Raw genomic sequence first — 12806 nt, forward strand, 5'->3', positions numbered from 1 at the left:
GAGCGCTTAAAAAGTGCAATCATGTACAGTAGATGCCCGGCTCCGTGTTATTTAGGGTACGCGTATGCTCGTTCCTTCCCTTTGAAAGCACCCCCACCCTATCTCAGGACTGCCAACATTTCTGAATCCCCCTTTCGCCGGCTTTTCGCTGGCTTTTGCTGCATTGGAGACCCCCCCCCCCCCCCAAAAAAAAAAAAAAAAAAATTAATAAAAAAAAAAAAAAAATCCGGAACACTGCTAAATGTACCACACCCCCCCCCCCCCAATTTCAGGTGAGCTCTAGTCGATCGAGGGGGACTGGGGGCTAATGCTTTTACTTTTCAAAATAAAATAATCCTGAATGAGCTTTTAAAGCTAGCAGGAATTTCAGGAATTTGATCCCGGGATTTGATCAATTTTTCTATGATATTCGCAACGACTCAGCCAGCCGCTGAATAGGCGGGGGGGGGGGGGGGGGGGGGGGGGGGGGGGGGGTTAAGAGGTCACTTTTTTTTTTTTTTTTGGTCCCAAAAAAATCGCAACGACTCAGCCAACCGCTGAATAGGCGGGGGGGGGGGGGGGGGGTAAGAGGACACTTTTTTTTTTTTTTGGTATCGAAATTTGAAAATTTGACATTTTGCTCCGTTGGGGGGGGGGGGGGTAAGGTCATCTCTTTGAGGTCAGCCATGGGAATATTTTTTTTTTTAATAACAAAAATTTAAAATTAAAAAAAATCCAAAAGTGGAGGGGGGGGGGGTTTACACAAAAAAAAAATACCAAAGGGGGGGGTTAAACCCCTAAACCCTCCCCCTGTGTACGCGCCTGCTCAGGAGTCCAAAGAGAGATATAAAAAAAAAACACCCCCTTAAGAAATTAAGAGTCGAGAATGGTACAACGAAACGTCTTCTTTCTCTAATGATTTAATGAAACGTAAAAGCTTCCGCGCTTCGCGCGGGCGGGGAAGGGAAAAACTGAATTCAGATGAGGATTAAAATGCGAAAACGGTACAACGAATCGTCTTCTTTCTCTAATGATTTAATAAAACGTAATAGCTTCCGCGCTTCGCAGGGGAGGGAGGGGGGGGGAAGGGAAAAACTGAATTCAGATGAGGATTAAAAGTCGAGAATGGTACAACGAATCGTCTTCTTTCTCTAATGATTTAATGAAACGTTAAAGCTTCCGCGCTTCGCGCGGGCGGGGAAGGGAAAAACTGAATTCAGATGAGGATTAAAAGTCGAGAATGGTACAACGAATCGTCTTCTTTCTCTAATGATTTAATGAAACGTAAAAGCTTCCGCGCTTCGCGCGGGAGGGGAGGGGGGGGAACTGAATTCAGACGAGGATTAAGAGTCGAGAACGGAACAACGAATCGTCTTCTTTATCTAATGATTTAATGAAACGTAAAAGCTTACGGGCTTCGCGCGGGAGGGGGTGGGGGTCTGAATTCAGATGAGGATTAAGAGTCGAGAACGGTACAACGAATCGTCTTCTTTCTCTAATGATTTTATGAAACGTAAAAGCTTCCGCGCTTCGCGCGGGAAAGGGGGGGGGAACTGAATTCAGACGAGGATTATTTTCGAGAACGGTACAACGAATCGTCTTTTTTCTCTAATAGTGTTTGTTGTTTGTTCGTTTGTGTGTTTGCGTGTGTGTGTGTGTGCGTTGTGGTGCGTGTGTGTGTGTGTGTGTGTGTTGTGTGTTTGTGCGTGCGCGATCGCGCGCGCTTGCGTTAATTAGTTTGGGCGTCTGCTCGTGCTAGTATGTGATGGCTATCGCCGAGATCACCCCCCCCCCCCCCCCCCCCACTCCTCGGTACGGATTTACGCCCCTGGTCCAGGGGGTAATTGTCCTAGAACCCTTGTATTCATGTAGCAATCGATATACTTAGTAGGTAACTTACATGCAAGAAAATCACCCTGAGTGACTTCTTTGACTTGTTAAGACCAGTGATGTGATGTCTTAGTCTACCGTATGACTTTGTCCCACAGCCAAGAAGCCTGCAACATATAAATGAAGTGTAAATTGCGTATAAAAAGAGGAATGGAAAGAAGATGTTAATTGCACCCATTTGTAGATGAGTGTAGGTGATCCTTTTGCTTTGACGAAATACCCATTTTCTTTAGTAATAAATGCCACTTTTCAAGTGCGATAAGTGCCCCTGTTACTAGGTCAAGCAGAGGCGTTGCTAAAGGAGGGATGTGGGGGTGCAACACCCCCCCCCCCCCCCCCCACCCCCACCTGTGGGGATTTTGTCGGTAAAATTGCGCTGCCGTCGGGAAAAATGAGAAGAGGAGGAGGGGTAAAAAAGAGAGGGAAAGGGAAAGAAAAGAAAAAAAGAAAAGGAAAAGAAAGGAAAGAAAGAGAAAAAGAAAAAAAGAAAGGAGAGGAAAGGAAGGAAAGGAAAAGACAGAAAAAAAAGAAAAGGAGAAAAGGAAAAAAAGAAGAAAAAGAAAAGAAAAAGGAAACAAAAGAAATGGGGGTGAAAGAGAGGAGAGAGGGGGGTAAGAGCCTGTGAGAGGAGAGGTTGGAGTAAGAGAGAGAGGGGGTTGTTGGGTGGACTCGCCTCGTCGAGGGAGTGCGAAAGAAACGCATAGATATGTTGCTGTGTCGGGTCAGCTATGTCGGTATTCTTGCTCGATCATCGTGCACTATATTAATGCAGAAGTTTTAAGTCAGTTAGATGTATTACGTCGGTCAGCCGCCAAATTTGGTTTCCCTACGAACTGTGACTTTTTATCAGACAAAGTATAACTTTTTGAAATTCAGACAATGATTTAGAGTCGGAAACGGTAAAAACGAATCGTCTTCTTTCTCTAATAATTTAATGAAACGTCAAAGCTTCCGTTTGCGCGGTAGGGAGGATACTAAATTCAGACAAGGATTCAGAGTCGCGAACGGTAAAACGAATCGTCTTCTTTCTCAACTAATTTAATGAAACGTCAAAGCTTTCGCGCTTCGCGCAGGAGGGGGCGGTAATGAATTCAAACAAGGATTAAGAGTAATAATTGAATGAAACATCAAAGCTTCTGTGCTTCGCGCGGGAGGGGGGAAACTGAATTCTGACAAGGGTTACTGAGAGTCGAGAACCGTATACAACGAATCGTCTTCTTTCTCTAATAATTTAATGAAATGTCATAGCTTTCGCGCTTCGCGCGATAGGGGCTAAAATTAATTCAACCAAGGATTAAGAATAATAATTTAATGAAACATCAATGTTTCCGCGCTTGAATTCAGACAAGGATCAAGAGTAGAGAACGGTTCATCGAATAGTCTTCTTTCTGTAATGATATAATGAAACGTTAAAGCTTCAGCGCTTCACGCGGGAGGGGCGAAAATGAATTCAGACAAGGATTAAGAGTAATAATTGAATGAAACATCAAAGCTTCCGCTTCGCGTGGGAGGGGCGAGCAAGAATTAAGAGCCGGGAACGGTACAACGAATCGTCTTCATTTCTAATAACTTGATGAAACGTCAAAGCTTTCGCGCCTAAAGCCAAAAAAAAAAAAAATCGTAATGGACGACCTAAAAAAGATGACCTTACCCCCCCCCCCCCCCCAACAAAACGCAATGACGATCTGTCAAATTTTCAAATCTATTCTTTAAACCATGAAAAAAAGTTATTAAATCAATAGTAAACATCCAATAAAACAGGTATATTAAAAATAAATTCACAACAAAAATACAAATTAAGCGCCTTTAGTTAGTGTCAACTGCCCTTTGTAAACTAAAGCAAAAACACCATCTGAAATTCAAGATGTTTGATACTGTTAGCATTGAAATGAGGTTATCATCAATGGTTATTGCATTATTATAACTATTAATGTAAATTATATCATCATTGTTATCAATAATCAATGTTTGGGGGGGCTACCAACATTATGATTATTATTATTATTAATATTATCCACTGACTAAAAATGTGTACAATAAACTCACATTAGATGATTCATCATCTTCACATGTTTGCAACACTCGACGAGTTCAACCAAGTCTCCCTCGTCCGTGCCCTTTACTCTGGATAGACAAAGCCACTGCAGGTTCTTGGTTTGTTCTCTGATCACAAGACCCAGTCCTCTCATCGTCTCACTTGATACACTCTGCTTCTCTGATGGGAGTGACGGGGCTGTAATGTTGATGCGTGTGAGCTGTTGTCCTCCGGTCCGACGAAGACCAGCCATGATCTGAGGTATGTCTCTCTCTGCATCATCGATAGCGATATCGATCTCTTTCAAGCCAGGAAGCGATGAGAGCAGACCTTCATAGCTTTGTGACGTCACACTCTCGGTTAATAGCTCTGTGACGGATGGAAGCTCAGGAGGAGATGGAGGGAAACTGAGAGAGGAGTCTGAGATGGTGAGATGGTTCAGTGAGGTGAAGGATCTGAGACAGGACCACATTCTGGCAGTCATCTCAGTAGATAGCCGACATTTCTTTAACTGCAGGACGGATAACACAGAGAGACTAGATTTTTTACTTTCACGTAAATGCTATTATTCGAAACTGGGTACATAATGAGACCCCCCCCCCCTTTTTTTTTTGGATTAAAGCTTAACTGTGGACATGAAATGAATAATGATAATACCAGTATACATGACTGGTAGGGCGCACAGCGATCTCGGGAATATGATAACGCGGGAAAATATAACTCACTTGTGTGTTGTTGTTTTTTTTGTATTCTTTTATTCCAATTAGTATACTATACACTCTAAAAATAGAGTGCAAAATTTCGCTGTGCAAAATCGCTGTTTAAAAAAGTTGGGTAAAGTATTACCCAAACATGTGCCAAACACCAAGTCCCTTCGAAATTTCTTTACACTTACCATAGTGTCATATCAAAATTCGACTGTGCGCATTTCCGGGGTAAGAAAGTAACGATGCAGATTAATATTTGAACCACGCGTTGGGTAAACACAAGTTTTGACACCTAAACGTTGGTATTATGACACAACTGATGATAAAAACTACGATTGAAGCGCTAGCGTGGTCGGTCGTTCCGAATCAGCTGTTCATCGAATTAATCGTGTTCAAGATCGACAGAGGATGGACGACTTTGTTCGAAATAGACTACGATCATACACTTGTGTCTTTTCGCAGCATTTATTTGCATGAATGCGTGTAAATCTTCTCAATGTGGACATGAAATTCCTCATAATTCTGGACAACACATTATTCGTATGGAGAATGTCATCCGCGATGCAGTCACCTACTGCGAGTACGCCAAGCGAAAGACTGTCTAGAGAGAGAGAGGTCTGCTACTTATACACTACACTACATATAGCATGTACTTTTCCAGCCAACTCCTCGGACAAATTTTCTTTTATACCCAAATCTGTGTAAAAATAAAAAATCATACAATAAGGTTGGGTTAAAATTTAACCCGACTTTGGGGTAAAAAATTACACAAGAACAAAGTACCCAGGAAAATTACCCAATGTTGTGTCAAAAAAGGAACATGTGTAGCGGTTCAACATTCTACTGTGTAAATATGTTATAGTTCCTTCACCTTTCTGTCACCTTTTCATTGACATGCGTCCGCATTCTTTATTTATTTTTAGACGCGCTATTGTACTGTTGACGTCACAATGGTATGCAAATTCTTCAGTATGCTTGCGCGTTGCTGTTGTAAATTTATTGTGTTATACGTGCCGATCCCTTTTGATAGGTGTGTTTTGCCTATTTAGTAATGTGTTTTTGCCATTTTGTGTCACTTAAAGTTTAATAATATTCAAAATGATTGCTTGGGTGATAATCACATTTTTATATTGCTCTATATTCTTCAATTCAATAATAATTTTAAATCTGGAAGTTTTATTAAGATAGTATTCTAGTTGACTCCAGTAGCACAAATAGTGTGTGTTTTGTCATTCTTGGTTTTATTGGTAATTGTAAAAGTTTGCTGCCATTGGTCAGTGTTTTCTCTTCTTTGATTGGCTCTTTATATTGGCCAATCCCTTGGGGCTAAAGTTAATGTTTTGGCTTTGGCTAGTCAGTCGCCTTTAAACCTCGGACTTAAAAAGGTTCAATTTTTTGTCTGATTTCGAGCTCAGTTGTCCTTTACTTAATTTCACTTATTTACGTGCTTCAGTTGATCTCCTATAGACCTCTACGTTTTATTACGTTTATTTGGAAATTTTATTTTCCTGAGCAATTTTCACTTCAACAATACGTCAACCTTTCATTGATTACTTTTTGGCGACCATATTTTTTAGTAATCAATCTTCAACAAACTTTTGGACTTCAACTTCAATTCAGTGAATCAGTACAGCTCATGAACTGCAACTCTCAAGTCTAAATTTTTCCCGACTTAGAACAGTCGATTAAAGACAGTCATCAATCTTCAACTCCGACAACGTCTTCAGCATCATCAGCATTTTAGACTGAGAGTCTTGTGAACTGAGTCCAGAGTTACTTTCATCATTTAAGCATCATCTCGAAACTCGACTTGGATTTATTGTTCCACAATCAATTTATTGCAGGCTGAAATTTTTATTTCTCATCAAGTTCAATCATTCATCTCAATTGCTTAGTCTAGTTCAAACTGTCGCGGTTCTTCACTTAATCAACTAAATTAACGACTAGCTTCAAACTCTTATTCAACGATCACCAACGTCAGTCTACATATTCAAGAGTAGATCTAGCTCTTCCGAATGTTGATCATTCTACAAGCTACAGTCTACGCTGGATTCGTGAGTTTGGCTCGTCTACCTATTCAGCACTGATCAACGTCATTCTAGATCTCCATCATCTTTATTTCATCTCTTTGTTGGGTGTTTCGCCATTGCGTTGAAAAGAGTTTGTATCTTTAAATCAGGAAGTTTCTTTTTAATGGATCTATATTTCCCCCCTTGTATTTGACTTGGCAGTAAGGTAAAATAGCGGCGGTCTTTTGCTTTATAAATAGACCTTAATATTTTTGTTATCTGATGTAAAATAGCGGCGGTCTTTCGCTTTATAAATAGACCTAGATCTAGAATTAAGAAAATCTATTTCAGATTATTTATTATAATCTATTTATTAATATTAATTAATAGATTGTAACCAGTTGCATGCATGGATTATCTCATTTCTAATTTCGTGATTTTGATATGAACATTACAATATTTGGAAAGTGAATCTATTTATCAAATAAAAACAAACAAATCTGTGTTGGAACTTAAAGATTTTGCTTGATCAAAGTGTCTCTTATTCAGGAGTTATTTTCTTGTAAATCAATTTCATCTAAATTATCCTTACGTCCTTTTATTACCAAACATGGTTGTAATTGGGTAACATTTTACCTTTTACGTTGGGTCAAATATATTGCACATCAGTTGGGTAAAACATTAAACATTTGCTGGGTAAATTTTTACCCAACCACCCCTGTGTCAATTTTTACCCAACAAACATGCATGTTCCCTTTTTACCCTCGTAAAGTGTAAAATTTTACCCAATATTTGGAATCTTTTTTTTAGAGTGTAGCCTAGATTGCACTTCGGTAACATAAATAAATGGTAATCGTCATCTCATGCCTTGTGGGTTTTTTTCTCGGGCCGTCCAGCCTTAGTGCAAATTGACGCTGCTATGACATTGCAGACAATGGGTACGCGTATAGGGTTGTTTGGATAGGGTATGACGCAAACAATACACTAATTTCACTATAATGTTCACCATCGACAACTGACCGAAAGAGAAATATGCCAATTACAATCCTCACCATCGATATCACGTGAATAGCTGTGGCCCGATCACACCTTTGTATCTGTAAGAGCTATTTGTAATTGTTTAACTTAAACAAAAATGATATTTGCGTTTTCCCGTCAGGCACAAATATTACATTTCTTTCCCAAATGTGTGTAGTCGTATATTATTAGTTTAAGATATTTGCTTACCTGAAAACCCGATTCTCGATCGTATTCGAAACATGTACCATCAAGAGATCTATAGGAATTGAAAAAGAGAGTTGAAAGCGAAGACAAGAAAAACAACACAACAACTATGGGAATTGTGTTGGGGGCAATGGTGTATGCAGGATTCTTTTCAAGGGGAGGGTTTTACAATTTGAAAATCGCGCCGATTTGTTTGTTTTTTAAACTTTGATGAAACAAAAGCACACAAAAACTAATCTATTATTCGCCTTAAATAGTTTACAGTTAGACTTCCTGCTTGATTTTGTCCACTTTAATTTCATTGATAAATGTATGAACATCTACTCGAACTCACTGTAAATGCAGACTATCCAATGCTTTCAAAGTTGACGACTCGACAAGTTCAACCAAGTCTTCTTCGTCCAAGCACTTCACTCCGGACAGACATAGCCGCTGCAGGTCCTTGGTTTGTTCTCTGATCAGAAGACCCAGTCCTCTTACCGTCTCTCTCGATACACTCGTCTTCGCTGATGGGAGTGATGACGGTGCTGTAAGCTCGATGTGTGTAAGCTGCTGTCTTCCGGTCCGACGAAGACAAGCCGTGATCTGAGATATGTCTCTCTCTGCATCATCGATAGTGATATCGATCACTCTCAAGCCAGGAAGCGATGAGAGCAAACCTTCATAGCTTTGTGACGTCACTCTCTCGGCTGATAGGTTTGTGACTGATTGAAGGTCAGGAGGAGATGGAGGGAAACTGAGAGAGGAGTCTGAGATGGTGAGATGGTTCAGCGAGGTGAAGGATCTAAAACAGGACCACAACTTTTCTGTCATCTCAATAGATAGCTGGCATTGCTCTATCTCAAGCCGAGTATTCTGCAATGAAATGCAAGCAGACAAACTTGTCACGTTTATATACATCGATTTAAATATTAAGAATAAACGTGTGGACATACAGAATCCCACTTCAGTGAAGCTGAACTTACAAGTATACATACATATTCCGAGAATTAATTGAGTTCTTTTAACAACAACAAATGCAACTGTTTTGCAATTCCCTTTAATAGTAAAATTCAGAGCATATCCCTGTGTTAAATATTTCAAACTGAAATGCATGCACCCGTAAAGCAAAAGTCACTCACCTGGACGTTGTTGTTTTTTAGTAGAGTACCACCTCCACTCCTACAAAGAATATTTGAAAAGGAATGAGGGAAATAATGTGATTCTTGAAAGCAAATCTTGTGAAATGATATACATTAATAAAATATGCAAGTGAATTATGCATCCCCTCTTTACAGAGGTAAATGAAAGCAACAATACTAACAATAACAATAATGATGATAATCATATTATATGGTAATATATATAGTAACATAATATACAAATAAAAGTAATAATAGTAACAATAATCATGATAATGATATCAATAATAATAAGAACATCCATAACATACCATTTTAATTCATTGTTTAGTGTTCATGCCGTCTTAAAATTAAAAAGCGACATGAACACAAAGATCTGCAGTGACCAAAGTTCGCGGAGATTTTTGAAAATATTTGAAAATGTGATATTCGATCCATGATTTCTCATATTCTAAACAACTTTATTAATTTCAATTATTAGCAAGTGGACGACAAAGTTTTTAACTACAAATTGGAGCAACTACAAAATTCATCCTCAAAGGATTCCGGCCATCGCGATCTAAAATTCGATGTCGGATTGGCGTGTGCCCTGCAACTCACGAAAATGACCTTACTTCGTGCACGGGGGTTTAACATCTGATTTATCGAAAAATCAATTCGATCAAATGTAAGATAATTAAATATTTTGCAAGAAAAAATGTCATACAATCAGTTACTACCGGGGACGGTGATGTTTAAAGGGAAGGGATTGACCCCCCCCCCCCCCCTGGAAAATTTGAAAAGTGTTACACACAAAAATGTATTGCAAATACTGTCTAAAGACAGTCAAATACTGCCACACTTTTTCTTTGTTAGGCTCTGGAGGGCCGAAGAGTGCAGCGTTTGGACTAATTATGCAAAAATCTCCAATTCCATTTTAAAAAAATCGTCTTTCTGTAGAATCTAGAATTTTAGGTTTCTTTTTCCATTTGGGCCTAGACTCTAGTCTAGATCTGGTGATATCAGACTTTCGAAATGTTAGTGTTACCGATTTGTTGAGATAGCGAACTATGGTCACACCACCATAGACCCTAGGTCTACATGAATAAAGATCTAGGTCTATAGACCTATCTAGATCTACCTAGGTCTAGATCTAGGCCTAGTAGTAGTAGATCTACTAGTAGAAAATATACCTAGATCTAATGTAGACCTAACTGTTAGACCTCTAACTTACTAGTAACTTAGATCTATACCTACCCCACATTCAAGTACGTTAGTTGTTTAGTCTTGACAAACAGGTCCACCAAGGCTTCTTCGTCTCTGCCCCTCCCCCCGGACACATGCAGCCACTGTTGGTTTTCGGTTTGGTCTTCAAATAGAAGACTAAGCCCTCCAATTGCTGGTTCAATCTTCCTGTCTGCGGTGAGTGCTGGCAAGGCGTGTAGTCTGATATGAACGAAGAACTGTTCATTCATGTTGATAGCCTTAGTCTGATTCATAGGCCTTGATGCGGTGGTGATCTGAAAAGTGTTGCTCGTCTCTGTAACATCGATAGAGACATCGATATCTCTCACTCCAGGTATCGATGAGAGCACTTCTTTGTAGCATTGTGACGTCACTCTCTCAGCTGATAGCTGTGTGACTGATAGAAGCTCCGGAGGAGATGGAGGGAAACTGAGAGACGAGTCTGAGATGACGAGAATATCTAACATCAAAAAGTCTTTGAGGCAGGACCATAGTCCACTCGTCACGTCGGTAGTTAGAGTAGACCCCTCGAACTTTACTGTCCTAACCTGGTGTTCAGACAGAGAGAGAGAGAGAGAGAGATAATAGGAGAGACGCGGGGGGGCGGTGAAGAGAAAGAGAGATAGAGACAAATAGTCAGAACAGTTGATGAAAATATCTATTTCATCTCTAGTCCATAATCTGGCCTGTTCTTATATTTCATCTCTATAATATTATCTGCACTTACTTCGAGCCGCCCAAGATGGCGTTATCAACAAACTAGTATACCATGCCTTTTAGCCGGGGGTAGAAGTCCAAAGATCACGTCATAGATTCTGAACTATCTAATGTCTTGTTTTGGTGGTAATCATTAAAGCAAACAAGATTGCAGCCTGACCCTATCTGAAAATATTATTCGCTAAAGTAATGAAAGCTCCCTTCCCTACTCCTTTACATTCATAAGTTAAAGATGTATTTTCTTTCATGTTAAATATAGATTTCCTTTGTTTTACATAGGCTACTTGCTTTTAATGACGGAGTCTCATCATTTTCCCTATATGAATAGGCCCAGGACCTAGTAGTATTAATTTTGTTTGCATTATTTTTCTCGTTTTTGGAATGCAGTACCTTGACCAAGGCCGTAATTGGGCAAAGATAGAATAATTATGATAATGAATCATACGTCTTGATCATTTTATCATGCATTATTATTTATGAAGATGCCGTCAATTAATCAATAATCTATTAAAAACAATCTTACCCCTTTGACTTACATGTATAGTTATAGCGGAGGGATGGAAACTTAATCAATCTTTATGAAATTATTATTATTTTATTTATGAATTATTTTGTCAAATGAAAATGTGCATACCTGACGTTTAAGTTGCTTTGGAAGATTTTGCATCCCAACGACGGTGTAGACAGTCGGTGACTTTAGAACAATACTCTCTGCATGCACACATCTTTGAACCAACGAAGACACATTTTCTTGAGTACCCTTGGTCTCTGATGAGCAGTCAAGGAGAATGCGATATCGCTCGCTCTCATCCAAAAAGCGGTTGGAAAGGAGCGCCTCCATTATTCGTATGCAAATGCTGTTATCTGTGCCAGCAGCAAATCGGATGAGATTCTCATAGTCACCGATGTTTGCTTTGATGTTTCGTAGCACTCTGTCTAACTTAGAAATCTTCAGTCGTAACATATATTTCTTCGTTTTAGCAGCAAGGTATTTCCCAGCGGAGTGTTCCTGAACGAGTTTATGATAAAACTCAATGGTCGTGGATGTCGTATTGTGGGATAGTGGGAGCATTGTCGTTGGAATCGTCGTCTTTGATAAGATCCCAAGCTCACGTGCCCTATTAAGGATAGCGGGAACTCTTCGGAAATCATGGGGCGTGAAGACTAGTTTTTTAGAGTCGTCTATTAGACCACCTAGAGCAACCTTACCCAGCTTACGAATGATTTTGATTAGTTCTTCTTTTGTTATTTCGTCTTTTGATTTTGCTCGGGCATTGGCATGGTGCATCAGAAAAACATTCACGCTGTCTAATAATTCTGTTTGAGTTGCAATTTCAGTGTTCAAACGCTCTTGGCTCCATAAGTGACAGACCATGAGACAAAATAAAGGCGTTTTAGCAAGTTCATTAATCAGTGGTTGGTCATCAAGGTAAACCTTCAGACCATGTCCACGACAAGGATTCGAGGTCGAAGTAAAGAACTTGTCGATATACTCTCGTGAGCTCTCTTGCGAGAATCCTTCGATCCACATCTTAGTGTATACCCTCGGAAGTTCCGCTTGATTTTTTTTTTATATAAGTGCCCATTCTATTGATAAATCATGGTAACTTAATTTATATTTTCTTTTCACGCTCAAACGTTTAATAGCCCCTTTAAACTATCAATCTACTCATTTTTTTCTAAATGAGGCATCTTCCAAACAAAAAATATCACCTTTTAATTCATTTGCCCTTTTTAAACTTTAAAGAATGTCAAGGTAATCGTTTTCCCTTTAGTTTAAGAACGTACAGGTGTACGCAATGAGAGACTTTTACAAACCAAGGCAACTTCGCGGGACATGAAAATCGCGTAAAAAATCACAAATCGTGCCAAGCCAAGTTGTTTTGCCACGCTCTTCTCC

At 39.5% G+C, this 12806-nt stretch overlaps 1 protein-coding gene across 1 annotated transcript in view; it reads right to left on the reverse strand.

Moving 5' to 3' along the window:
* The window catches only part of LOC115927775, a 28957-nt gene extending 16519 nt beyond the window's left edge, over positions 1 to 12438 (reverse strand). Inside the window, exons 1-7 of the mRNA XM_030994042.1 lie at positions 11541 to 12438; positions 10202 to 10737; positions 8966 to 9005; positions 8179 to 8699; positions 7848 to 7896; positions 3916 to 4289; positions 1880 to 1976 (exon numbers count right to left, since the gene is read on the reverse strand). Coding sequence (XP_030849902.1) covers positions 1880 to 1976; positions 3916 to 4289; positions 7848 to 7896; positions 8179 to 8699; positions 8966 to 9005; positions 10202 to 10737; positions 11541 to 12437 — 2514 coding nt within the window. The 5' untranslated portion in view covers position 12438. The remainder of the gene's footprint in view (positions 1 to 1879; positions 1977 to 3915; positions 4290 to 7847; positions 7897 to 8178; positions 8700 to 8965; positions 9006 to 10201; positions 10738 to 11540) is intronic.
* Between the last annotated feature and the right edge of the window lie 368 nt (positions 12439 to 12806).

Source organism: Strongylocentrotus purpuratus, unplaced genomic scaffold (assembly GCF_000002235.5).
Source record: "Strongylocentrotus purpuratus isolate Spur 01 unplaced genomic scaffold, Spur_5.0 spur5_scaffold_20, whole genome shotgun sequence".
In the NCBI taxonomy this organism is placed as follows: domain Eukaryota; kingdom Metazoa; phylum Echinodermata; class Echinoidea; order Camarodonta; family Strongylocentrotidae; genus Strongylocentrotus; species Strongylocentrotus purpuratus.